Source organism: Carcharodon carcharias, chromosome 9, assembly GCF_017639515.1.
Source record: "Carcharodon carcharias isolate sCarCar2 chromosome 9, sCarCar2.pri, whole genome shotgun sequence".
NCBI classification, from domain to species: domain Eukaryota; kingdom Metazoa; phylum Chordata; class Chondrichthyes; order Lamniformes; family Lamnidae; genus Carcharodon; species Carcharodon carcharias.
Window position 1 is genome coordinate 132384614 of NC_054475.1, and position 13222 is coordinate 132397835.

The 13222-nt window shown below is 41.3% G+C and overlaps 1 protein-coding gene across 4 annotated transcripts in view; it reads left to right on the plus strand.

Moving 5' to 3' along the window:
* Window positions 1-13222, plus strand: part of LOC121281924 (non-POU domain-containing octamer-binding protein-like) — a 58489-nt gene that overhangs the window by 12161 nt on the left and 33106 nt on the right. For all 4 annotated transcript variants that reach the window (XM_041195137.1, XM_041195133.1, XM_041195134.1 and 1 more), the window contains exons 3-6: window positions 941-1242; window positions 2629-2724; window positions 3631-3827; window positions 5045-5129. In XM_041195137.1, coding sequence (XP_041051071.1) covers window positions 941-1242; window positions 2629-2724; window positions 3631-3827; window positions 5045-5129 — 680 coding nt within the window. The remainder of the gene's footprint in view (window positions 1-940; window positions 1243-2628; window positions 2725-3630; window positions 3828-5044; window positions 5130-13222) is intronic.

Consider the following 13222-nt stretch of genomic DNA (forward strand, 5'->3'; position numbering starts at 1 on the left):
GCCAAAACTTCTAGGCAGAAAAAAAGTAGTTGTGACATTCTGGAGATTCAACCTGTCTCCTGTAATGTATTCTTGGAACCCTCATGAGGCCAGAACAGAAGGCCATTCAATCCCTCAAGTCTGTTCTGGCATTTGATTAGTTCATCTTGACCTTTCACTCATCCCAGAGGTCTTGTAAGCTTCATTTGAGCCACCATTCACACTCTTGTAGGGGACAGTTCTAGATTTGTCTTGTTGTGTGTGTGACCAAGTACTTGGTGATTTCACTTCTGAAAAGCTTGGCTCTTATTTTGAATGAGCTCTGGTATCGTTTTGATCAATTTATACTGTTTTTCCAGAAGGCCAGTAGATCATTTGTGAAGTGCAGTTCCCAAACTGACATGCATGTTGGTTCCTGACCAATGCAGTATATAACTGAGGCACATCTTTCTTAGTGTTCCAGAATGGGTTTTAAACTTCCTTATTACTCCTAGTTGCAGTATTAGAATCTTTCAGGGAAGATGTATGATTGAAGGTTCTTCTGGAGGCTTTGTGTTCTTGTGCACAAACATATATTTAAGTCAACCTGTAAGATATATAAGTAGGCACCACCAGGCTCTTGTTTTCGATGGCCTTATCTTCCAACATTTTTCCCATTCAGCTCTTGGCAATTTAACGAAGAATATATGTTGATCTAGTACTGCTGTTTCACTGGTGGGGGGAGATGAGGTGACTTGACTTTGAAATTTTTTTTGCATCTAGAGTTGTTGAGTAAGCATGAGAGCTGACTTGTTGCTTTCTATTTTTAAAGCAGAAGTACAATCCTAGAAGCTAGAGTTAAGGTTATTTCCGATGGGGTTGGTGGGGGTTGGGCAGCTTGGTCACAGGGGTTGTATTTTGTTAGAAAAAAATTTTATTTGTTATGTGACTGAAAATTAATGCCTCCTCATTTTGATTATAGGAAACTAGAACTCTGGCTGAAATTGCAAAGGCGGAACTTGATGATACTACACTAAGAGGGAGACAGATAAGAATTCGATTCGCAACACATGGTGCTGCTCTCACAGTGAAGAACCTTCCTCAGTTTGTATCAAATGAGCTGTTGGATGAGGCGTTTTCCATCTTTGGGCCAGTGGAAAGAGCAGTGGTGATTGTAGATGACCGTGGAAAACCAACTGGTAAAGGCATTGTGGAGTTTGCAGCAAAACCTGCAGCACGCAAGGCTCTGGACAGATGCACAGATGGCGCATTCTTATTGACAGCGTGAGTAATGAGCATAAAGATTCATTGTGGAGAGGTTGCAGGCAAGAATATTTTGTTTTGAACTTCTTTCTGTTTCAGCTCACTTTTAATGTGTTGGGAATTCTAATGTGGATGTGAGTGGAAATTCCATCTGTTGTAGTGCTTAACTCTACACGGGTACCAGGTTATATTCCTGGCTTTGTTGTTAGACTATTTAGTTGGTGTACTATAATTGGCTTAAGTACTTGGAGGTTAAGGAGGTGAAAGTGCGTGTGGATAGATTTTTTAGAAATTGGTTGCGTAGAAAATGGTACCAGGTTTGAGTTTTAGTTCCTTCAGAGCATCTGGTAACACAATACCACCCTTGGTTAATGTATCGCAGTTTGTCCCAAAACTGGCTTTAGCCTGATTTATGGAAATGGATAGGCCAAGATGTCATTTTAAAAAAAATTGTTACTGTTGTGTTCCTGAAGACTTCAAACAGGTTCCTCTTTTAGCTGTGAAGCCACTGTTTCAGTGTAGATTAAAGTTAAGAGCTATTCCACAACCTGTTCGGAAAAATGTTCCAGGACGCCAATGGAAGTGAGAGAACCCAGACTTAGATGTGCTGTCTTCTTGTTTGAGTTAGAGAAGTTTTTCTGAGACACGTTCTGTAATCCAAAGATTCCTAACTGTTTTTAATATAAAACAGAAAATGCTGGAAAAACAGCAGGTCTGGCATCATCTGTGGAGAGAGAAACAGAGTTAACGTTATGAGTCCGTATGACTCTCAAGAATGTTGACTCTGTTTCTCTCTCCACAGAGAAGACCTGAGCTTTTTCAGCATTTTCTGTTTTTATTTTAGATTTCCAGTGTCTGCAGTATTTTGCTTTTATTTATTCATTTTTTTGTTCCGCACTTTTGGAAATTCATTTCTTCTGCAAACCCCACTTCCTCCATTCTCTAAAACTATAGTAAACAAGATTTGATTTTCATGGCTAACATAACCTGTATTGTTGAAAACCAATGCTTTGAATTAAAAAGAAATCCTGCCCCTGCCCCCTCCCCACCTCCAAAACCATAAAGATTCTACTAGTGGCACTGCATCTTTGGCTAAAGGTGTTACTGCAGAAATAATGTCTTATTCTTCAGTGACAAGCACATGGTCAATCTGATGATTTTTAGGTAATTTTGTTTTAATTTCCAGTGCTAAAATATTAATTGCACCCTGGTGATAGTTGCACGATGGAATGAGATCATTTTTTTCCACAGCCTAAAAACACCATCATTCATTAATACACAATGAATTGGAGCATTCGGAATTTCAGTAATTGGTGCCACGTACTATGTTTTGCAATGTATTGTTTGTTACTTAAAAGTAATACCCTGCTTCAAGTATATTTAGTCATTGCATTTTTCCATTTTTAGGTTTCCAAGACCTGTGACTGTTGAACCTTTTGATCAGTGTGATGATGAAGATGGACTTCAAGAGAAACTGGTCCAGAAAAATCAACATTATCACAAGTATGCATTGACTGTAAATTGTTTTTATATGTGCTCAAATTTCTGTCCTTACCTCTATTAAAGTTTTCCTCCAGTGAACCATTCTAAAACCATCTAAGAATATGCTTGGGCTTGCATTGATTGAGCACTTGGTAAAATATAGATACCTGGATAAATTAGAAAACCTACATAGTGTTGGTATGGTTGAGTGATTTGATGTGCTAAATGAACTTCAAGGCACAGGTTCAATTCCTAGTTTTTTGGGGGGGTGGAAAATTAAGTACTATCTGTCACTGCATGCTTCTGTGTATTGCTTAAGTAAAATTTTACTACTTTTATTTGCCATTTGGTTACAAAATCAAAGCCCAGTTGAGTTGTCACATTTATTGCAGGCTGTGGGCTGGCACAAAAAATAGCCCTGAAATTTACAGTGGGGAGTGAGGAGACCGTCAAATTAATTAGCGGAATAAGTTCCTGCAGTGTGTTGTAGGACATTTGGCCCATCTTGTTTTCATTAAACTCCCTTCCACAGAGTGAGTTCTTCATCAGGAATAGGAAGGTAGGGAGCTCATGTAGGCTGTTATTTTTCATGAGTTGGTGGGAGAATGGCCTTGGGAACAGGCTACACCTCTGATAGGCAAAGAGTAAATTGTAAGGGTCAAGATTAGTCATGATTAAATTTCACTATCGTATTGCATAGGCATGTTGAGCATTGCAGCGAAATTGCGAATTAGCTAACACTTGGCAACCTGATTAGACTAAACCATTTTAGTAGTCACATCAATATTGTTAGTTTGGTAATAAGGAGTTTTTCTTTGCATAGTCTATGAACATTTACACTGCTTATTTGTATGTAGGGAGTGCAAATGTTACTTTGGCCTCTTGCCTTCAATTATACTAGTCTGTAACTATTGTATGCTTTTAAAGGGAACGTGAACAGCCACCTAGATTTGCCCAACATGGGTCTTTTGAGTATGAATATGCCATGAGGTGGAAGGCTCTGCTTGAAATGGAGAAACAGCAGCAGGAGCAAGTTGATAGGAATGTAAAGGAAGCACGAGAGAAGCTGGAAGTCGAACTGGAAGCTGCGCGTCATGAGCACCAAGTCATGCTGATGAGACAAGGTGGGTTGAGAAGATTGCAATTTGTTTTCTGTGGCATGCCTAAAGGCATTATATGTTGTTGGATAGAGATCATGAATGTGAACTGTGGCTGAAATTTCTTCTGTTTACATTGTCCTCTCTTCATCCTGTGACTTACTCCTTCCTTTCTCTTTTTCCCCAACCCACTATCACTAAGGCCAGTTATAGAACCTGGACCTTCTCGATTTATATTGCCTACTGGCTTTGCTGGTTGAGCCATCAGGTAAATTATTGAAGGGACAATTTTATAGGTTGTATCATGGAATGATACTGGACAGTAGTCCATTTGGACCATTGTGTCTATGTCAGCTCTTTGTGAAGTGTTAACCAATTAGTCCCACTCTTCCTGTTCTTCCCTTGCAAGTGTTTGTGCGGTTCCTTTTTGAAAGTTATTGAATTTGCTTCACCACCCTTTCAGGCAGGACATCCCAGATGGAAAGACTTTTTTTTAATGTCATCTCTGGAGTTTTAACTCTCGTCTAGTTACTGACCCTTCTGCCATTTCTTATTTCACCTATTGGAACCCATCAAAATTTTGAATGCCCCTGTCAAATTTTCCCATCTTCCAAGGAGAATAATCTCAATTTCTTCAGTCTGTCCATTTAACTAAACTTGTTTGCACCTTCACTAAGGCCTTGACATCCTTCCTAACTAGTGTTACCAGAATTGACCAAAGCACTCAATTTGGGGACTGACCAATGTGATATGATAATTTTTTAAAAAGTGAAACACTCTTGCTTTTGTAGTCCTTTTCATAAAGCTAAGGATCCTGTAGGCTGCTTTAAAATTTTTCTCAATTTATCCTATCATTTAAGTTTTTTTGTGCACCGCCACCCATGGGTCTCTGTTCTTGCATCCCCTTGAAAATTATATAATTTGATTTATATTGCTGTGAATTGAAACTTTTTTGTGATGAATGGGGACCAAGCCAAGGCTGTTTTCTATGCTTGAATATCATGCACCAATTTTGCAAATCTAAAGGAGTGTTGCTGCGTTCAGTTAATGTTCTGGGCACGTCATGAGGATTGGGATTAAACATGCGTCCATTTTGGAAATTCTGTAGAAAGTGTAACTAGGTAAAGTTGCAAATCTGTTCACTTAAAAAATGCAACTGTATCTTCCAGAATTTGCAATGTGTGGAACTTGTGTTGAAAAATAAAGTTTTGGTTTAATTCAAACGTTTATTATTTTGTCGCCAGATTTAATGAGGCGTCAAGAGGAATTGAGGCGCATGGAAGAATTGCATAATCAGGAACTGCAGAAGCGAAAACAAATAGAACTGAGGTAAAGAACGTATAGTCTTTCCTGCACTAAACCCTTAAGTAAATGCCCAAGCCAAATTTCTGCAGACTGTATATTTTGACAGATAGTGGGTATTACAATATTGCACATGTTCAGAATCTTCTATTTCACTTTATATTTGATGAATTGAATTTTGTTTCAGTTACTTGCTGAACTGTGACTGGTTGATACAAAACAGCAATACAGTTGCTGTTGTAATAAGTTTGAAATTGAGTTAGTTGCTAATATAGATTGAGGGTTAAGAATGCCAATGAGGTTTTTTTTTGAAGGAAGGAGAGACCAGTTGAGTGACTAGAAAGTGGCAGTGCTTTGTGATAGAGTAAATCAGATCTACAAGTGTGCTGATTTTGTGGTCAATGCTGCTTGCATCCCAGTAAAATTTCCAAGTCTGCTTTTATGGATACCCTGGTTGTTAGCTAAAAGTAGGTTGCCAAGGTTTTTGATGTTTTTCCTGCTTTTTTTTCCCTAGATGGAAACTAGTTTTCTGCTTTTATGCAGGCTGGAAAAAAAAAAGTTTCTTCAGTCTTAGATGGTGTGTTCCACCTTGTGATACAAATTCAGGAATTTTATCATGAATCAATGTTTTTCTGTGGCTAGTCTTTTCATGACTGAATGCTAAACTGAATTATGTGTTGATATTTGAAAAAGTTACTATGTAGAAATTATCTGTCCAATTTGCAGTGATCATGCCTTACTGGAAGAGGAAGTTTTTAGTTTCAGTGGCCTACTAGAATAGCTAAATGTTCTAGTTGAGGTACTTGAGATGGCATGCATAATCTGTGGGCAAGAGGAAGTCTGGATGAGTTTTAATAGATGTGACAGCTTAATTTCTTCAGGGTGTTTCTTCACACACTTTGTCTAATTGATGCTAAGGATCTTGTTCTTCTCAAACCTTTACAAACGTTGAATAATGTACTCCATTCAAGTGGGTGAATACTGCTGAAGTTAAGATACCTGATAATCACCGAATTGAATTGGCTTTTGTAGTGGTAAGTGGCAGTAACTAGTAAATCTATTAATCTTTATTATGTTTTTAGTGGGAGTTTTTGATTAGATTTAATAGGCAGTTTGAATAAGGCAGCTTTGAATTAAGAGTAGACTGGACCCTGATTTTTTCTGAGCAAACAATTTTTTTGTCCTAACTCAGTGTTTTGAGGGTGAACCTCGAAACATGAGTGACAGTTTGCTGTATTCCTGTTACAATAGCTACATCCCAAAGAACTGTAGGATGGCAATTGTTGCACCCCTGTTCATAGAAGGGGAAGCAGATAGCCTACGAAATTGCAGGCTTATTTATTTGGGTGCACTTCTGATTGAAATAGATGTTGAAAAAGGTGAATACTTAAAGGGGCATGAATTCATGAATAACAATTAATCTGCATGGCTATGCTTGACTGATTTTAGTCAAATTATTTTGTGGAAATTGGTTATAAATGAAATGAATGCTGTGGATTTTGTGTATGGATTTTCAGAAGGTATTTGATAATCGTTGCGGGGTGCCCCAAGGATAAGGTGGGATTGTTTCCCCAAGTTTGTTAGGGGCATAAAAATGAGTTAGCCTTTCGGCCCCTTGAGCCCGTTTTGCCATTCAGTTTGAACACAGCTGATCTGTATCCTAACTGTTTACTTGCCATTGCTGTGTACCCCTTTCCTAACAACATTCAGTTTTCTATTGAGCTAACGTTAGCAATGTTTGCAGGGAAAAGAAAGTTCCAGATTTTTACTATCCTTGGCACGAAAAAGTACTTCCTTATATAATCCCAGAACTCTCATTTTAAGGTTATGCATCTTTTTATTCTGGACTCTCCCAAACAGAGGTAGTAGTGCCTCTGACTGTGTCTCATATAAAGTCCTTAAATCATCATAAACATCTCAGTTTTCATCTCATCAATCTTGTTTGCTCAAGGGAATACCAATCTAGTCTGCGGACTAATTCATAAGTTAACTTCAGATTTTTGTGATTCAGATGAATCTGCACTGTATCCTGTTATGGACCAATATACCCATCAAAAGTGTGGTGCCCAGAGCATAGAAAAAGAATTAGGACACTTAGCCCCTTAAGTCTGTTCCACCATTCAGTAAAATGCCTGCTGATCTGTACCCTAACATTATATACCTAGCTGCCTTTACCCCATGTCTCTTAACATTTTTCATTTACAAAAATCTATCAATCTTGGATTTAAAATTGGAAACTGATGCTAGATAATTTGTTTGTGAAAAACAATTAGAAATTTATCTCCACTTTGCATGCAGAAGTGTTTCCTATTTTCGCTCCTGAAAAATCTGATTCTAGATTTTGGACTGTTCTGAGTCCTTGACTCTCCCACCATTGGAAATTGTTTCTCTCCATCTCGTCTTTCTGTTCCCCTTGATATATTGGAAACTCTGAACAAAGCACCTGTTTTAAAAAAAAACCATCTTATTCCAGGGAATACAACCCTAGTGTGTTAATCTCTCTTCATAGTTTACCCTTTGGAGGGCATCATTCCGTTAAATCTATCCTGCATTCCCTCTAAGGCCAGTATATTCTTTCTGAGCTGCGGTGCTCTAGAATTGTTCGCAGTACTTTTGGTGGAACCAGGTCTTTGTATATTTGTGGCATGATTTCTACCCATTTGTGTTCTAGTTGTCTCAATATAAAGCTCTGCATTCCATTTAAACTTCTTGAACATTTTCTATATCTGTTTATAGCATTTTAATGACCTATGGATCTGCACCCTTAAGTCTCTTTTGGATTTCCACTGTTTCTAGCTTTTCTTCATTTCAAAAGTACTCTTCTCCTTTTTTGGAGTCCAGAGTGGATGTGTTTGCCTGCATTGGGCAAAGCTAGGCAAATTTGGGCCATTCACTTTGTAAATGGAAGCATAAAATTACACTCTTAAAATGTTGCTTATCTTTGTGCAATCAGAAAATAGGGATATGTGGCTTTACATTCTATCAGCATTAACGAATGCAGTGATTAGTTGAGGCCCCCACATAGGACCTTGCCAGACACCACTGGTCACATCTGCTAATCAGAGTACCTGCCCATTAAGTTTACTCTATTGGCTGAGTGGCAGGAGACAATCGGCCAGTTGAACCAGATCAATAGTTTGTTTTCAAGCTCATGAACTTCACCTTTAGCTAGCAGTCTCATATGAGGTGCTTTATCAAATGCCTTCTAGGAGTCCATGTGAGCAACATTTATAAGCATTCATACAAAAGCAAAACACTACAGATGCTGGACAACTGAAATAAGAACAAAAATGCTGGAAAAATTCAACAGGTCAGCTTGTGGAAAGAAACAATTTGTTTCAGGTCAATGACGTTTCATCAGAACTGAAGAAAGAAATGTAAGAGTTTTTAAGCCAAAGGAAGGTGGGGGGTGGGGGCTGGAAGAAGAAAGGCAAAGGTATGTGGGTGCAGACCAGGGGAGATTAAATAACGAAAGATTTAATGATGCAACAGCCAAAGAGTGGCAGTGGACATAGTAAAGAAACAAAGGTTGTATCCAAATGAGGTGTGAATCCAAATGAGATGTGAATTGCTTCATAAAAACCACCTGAATGCAACATGAAGGCATAAAGAAAACAACATGACACAAGTAACTAGCAAAACAAAAGAAGAAAACACAGAGCAAGTTGGTGGCGGATAAAAGCAACTTACTGCAGAAGCTGGAAATCTGAAACGAAAACAAAAATTGCTGGAAAAACTCAGCAAGCCTGACAGCATCTGTAGATAGAAAGACAGAGTAAATGTTTCGAGTCTGTATGACTTCTTCAGAACTAAAGAGAAGTAGAAATGTGGCGAAATATAAACTTTTAAGGGTAATAGGACAGTTAAAGCTGGATAGAAGGCCAGTGATAGGTGGAGGCAAAGGAGAGATTGCAAAAGGTGTCATAAACAAAAGGTTGAAGGGGTGTTGATGGTGGTGATACTGGCTAAAGGAGGTGCTAATGGTGACATTGAGTAGAAAGCAGGGTGAGCAAGTAACAGATGGCCCGGGTGGGATGGAGGGAGGTGTTTGTGTGGGAGAAAAGATCGAAATAGGCTAAAAGATGGGGATGAAACAATGAATGGAAATAAATTTAAAAAAATAATAATAGATATAGGTGGGAAAAAATATTTCATATAAAAATTTAAAAAATGAGTATTGAAAAGGGATCAAGCAGGGGTGAGGATGGAGGAGAGAGTTCAAGATCTGAAGTCATTGAACTCAGTGTTAAGTTGGAAGGCTGTAAAGTATCAGATGAGGTGCTGTTTATCCAGTTTGGGTTGAGCTTCACTGGAACATTGCAGTAGTCCAAGGACGGACATGTGGGCATGAGACCAGGGTGGTGTGTTGAAATGGCAAGCGACAGGAAGGTCTGGGCCATGCTTGCGAACAGACCGAAGGTGTTCCGCAAAGCGGTCACCCAGTCTACATTTGGCCTCCCCAATGTCGTGGAGACCGCATTGAGAGCAGCGAATGTAGTGGACCAAATTGAGGGAAGTGTGTTTGGGCCCTTGGGTGGTGAGGAGGGAGGAAGTAAAGGGGCACGTGTTACACCTTCTGCGATTGCATGGGAAGGTGCCGTGGGAGAGGGATGAGGTGTAGGGGGTGATGGAGGAGTGGACCAGGGTGTCCCAGAGGGAATGGTCCCTACGGAATGCTGATGGGGGGGTGAAGGGAAGATGTGTTTGTTTGGTGGTGGCATCATGCTGAAGTTGGTGGAGGCGGAGGTTATGATCCAGAGTTGTTGAGCTCAGTGAGCCCAGAAAGCTGTATAGTGCTGAGACTAAAAATGAGGTGCGGTTCCTCGAGCTTGCATTGAGCACTGGACCATGGTAGCAGGCCATGGGCAGGAAGGTCGGCGTGAAAGCAGGTGCAGCATTAAAATGACAGGCAACCGGAAACTCGGGTCATGCTTGTAGACTGTACAGAGGTGTTTCACAGAGCAGTCACCCAGTCTGCGTTCGGACTCCCCAGTGTAGTGGAGACCAAATCGTGAGCACTGAATACAGTATACTAAATTGAAAGACTAATTTTGGATTCAACAGTCATCAGTTCCAAATGGTAATAAATAAACAAACAATAGCTTGTATAAACTATGTACACGATACCATTAAATTGTGAAAAAGTACAGCCTTTCGTAGCCCCATCACGTCTATTAAAGATGATTGAATTCTTCGATAAATGGTATAATAAATAAAGCAAGTGTTCACTTACTGGTCAAATGTTATAGATCAGCACCACCTAGTGGAAATTCTAGAAAGAAGTGCAAGTAAATCACTGGTTCATTTCGAGTGTGTGTTTGGGGCCTTGGGGAGGTAGAAGGCAGGAGATAAAAGGCAGATGTTAAAATCTTCATTGCTTGCACGGAAAGGTGCGGTAGGGGAAGGCGGGGTGTGTTGGGAGTGATTTGTGGAGTGGACTTAGGGACCGTTCCGCCCATGACATCCATGGAACGCTGATAGTGGAGGATAGGGAAGATTTAGTTACATGACGTTGATGGAGGATGATCCATTGAAATGGAGGCTGGTTAGCTGGGAGGGAGAAGCAATTAAATTAATTGGACATGTTGGAAAAAGGAAGACATGTCTGAAGTGCTGTGTGGAAGGATGCAGCATTGGAAGAGATGCAATGGAAGAACTGGGAGAATGGAATGGAGTCCTTACAGGAAGCAGGGTGTGAGGAAGTGTATGTAGCTGAGTTAGCTATGAGAGTTATGGGTTTGTCATGAATCTCCAGAATTAGAGACAGAAGTTGAGGAAGGGAAGAGTCAGATAGGCCGGGTGAAGGTGAGGGGAGGGTGGAAATGAGGTTTTCCAGTTCGTGGCGAGAGCAAGAGTTGCCACCAATAGTCATTGATGTACTGGCAAAAGAGATGGGGCTCATGATCCCACAAAAAGTCAGGCATATCTGGGACCTATGCATGTGCCCATAGTGGCACCATTTATTTGGAGGAAGTGACTGGAGTCGATGGAGAGACTGAGAACAAGCTCAGCCGGTAGAGGGGATGGTGGATTGGAATTGGTTGGGCTTCCATTTAAAGATTAGCTCGGAGACCATCCTGGTGGGGGATAGAAGTATAGAGGGATTGGATGTCTATAGTGAAAAGGCAGTTGGGCCAGGAAACTGTTGAAGTGAAATAGGGCACCAGCAGAGTCGTGGGTTTAGATAGGAAGTGATTTTTAAAAATTAATTTTAATAGATGTGGGCTTCGCTGGCTAGGCCTGCATTTATTGACCATCCCTAATTACCCTTGAGAAGATGGTGGTGAGCTGCTGCCTTGAACTGCTGCAGTCCCTGTGATGGAGGTACGTCCACAGTGCTGTTGCGGGTGGGAGTGCGTGTGGTGAGTGCCAGGATTTTGACCCAGGGACGGTTATATATTTTCAAGTCAGGATGCTTGGAGGAAAACTTCCAGCTGCCCTTGCTCTTCTAGATGGTTGCAGTTGTGGGTTTGGAAGGTGCTGCTTAAGGAGCCATGGTGAATTTCTGCAGTGCATCTTGCAGATGGTACACACTGCTGCTACTGTGCGTTGGTGGTGGAGGGAGTGACTATTTGTGGAAGGGGTGCCAATCAAGTTGGCTACTTCGTCCTGGATGGTGTCAAGCCTTTTGACTGTTGTTGGAGCTGCACTCATCCAGGCAAGTGGAGAGTATTCCCTCACACTCCTGACTTGTGGACAGGCTTTGAGGAGTCTGGAGGTGAATTGCTCCCCACAGGATTCCTAGCCTCTGACCGGCTTGTGTAGCCACAGTATTTATATGGCCTGTCCAGTTTGTTTCTGGTTAATGGTCTCCCTCCCTCCCTCCCTCCCTCCCTCCCTCCCTCCCTCCCTCCCTCCCTCCCTCCCTCCCTCCCTCCCTTCCCTTCCCTCCCTCCCTCCCTCCCTCCCTCCCTCCCTCCCGGATGTTGATAGTCGGTGAGTTCCTCAATGGTAATGCCATTGAATGTCAAGAGACGATGCTTAGATTCTGTCTTGTTGGAGTTGGTACCAATGAAGAGAAAAATGGGAGTTCAGATAGATAGAATTAAGTTCAATGGGACAAGGTCTGGCTGAAACTATGGGTCGACTGGGACAGCCTTGTTTATATACCTTGAGGAGGAGGTGGGTTCTTCGAGAACTGAGGTTGGAGGCAGTGGAGGGAACATCTACCAAGGATATGAGGTCACTGAAGTCCTTGGCACTTGATGTTCAGTAGTGGGGTCATGGTCCTGGGAAGGCAAGCGAAAGTGCCCAAGTTGACGTTTGGCCTGTGCTAGTTAAGGTCGGTATGCCAGACCAGAATAGCGCCACCCATGTCAGCAGGTTTGATGACTGTTAGGGTTAGCCCTCCAAGAATGGAGTGCAGCAAATTCAAATGGAGACATGTTAAAGTGAGTTAGTAGGGCAGAGAAATTGAGAAGGCTAATGTCATGCTGGCTGTTCTCTAAAATGATCCAGGGAACAGTCCATTTGGAGAGAGAATGTTGGAAACTAGCGAAGGGATCTATTAAGTGGGGTGGTGGGAGAGACCCCTGGTGAATAAGTGGCTGTGGAGGTGATGGAAGAAGAGCTTAGCGTTGTCAAGCTTGAAATTTCATAGAGGTGGGATGTAAGGTGGTGAAGCTGAGGCCTTTGCTAAGGACCGAGCATTCAGGATCCGAGAGGGGAAGATCATAAGGTATTGTGAATATCTGGCAAGGGGTGAGACTCTGAGAGGGGGTCGGAAGGAAGGGAAGGGGGAGGAAGGATCCAGAGGGATGTTAGTATCTGAGTTGTTGAAGCTTGTGGCCCTTCACATCTGAAAGGAAGATTAAAAAGCTTTTTTGTTACATTGCTGAAGGAGGTGAAGGATGAAATGAAACTGTGGACCAGGACAGCTTTGAGATTGGGTGAGTTGAAGTTGCTTAAGGGAGAGGTCGAGCGTGTACATATCGTGGTGCATAACATTGAGTGTGCATCCTGGGATGTTAGAACAATGGTTCAAAGGGTTCTGGAATTCTTGGAAAGATGTGATTATTACAAGAAGGGTGGAATTTAAGCTGCAATCCATGAGATTGTTGCTGATGAAGCAAATGTAGCTCTGGAAGTGCAGTTTTTTTAGCTATCTGATGAAATGTGAA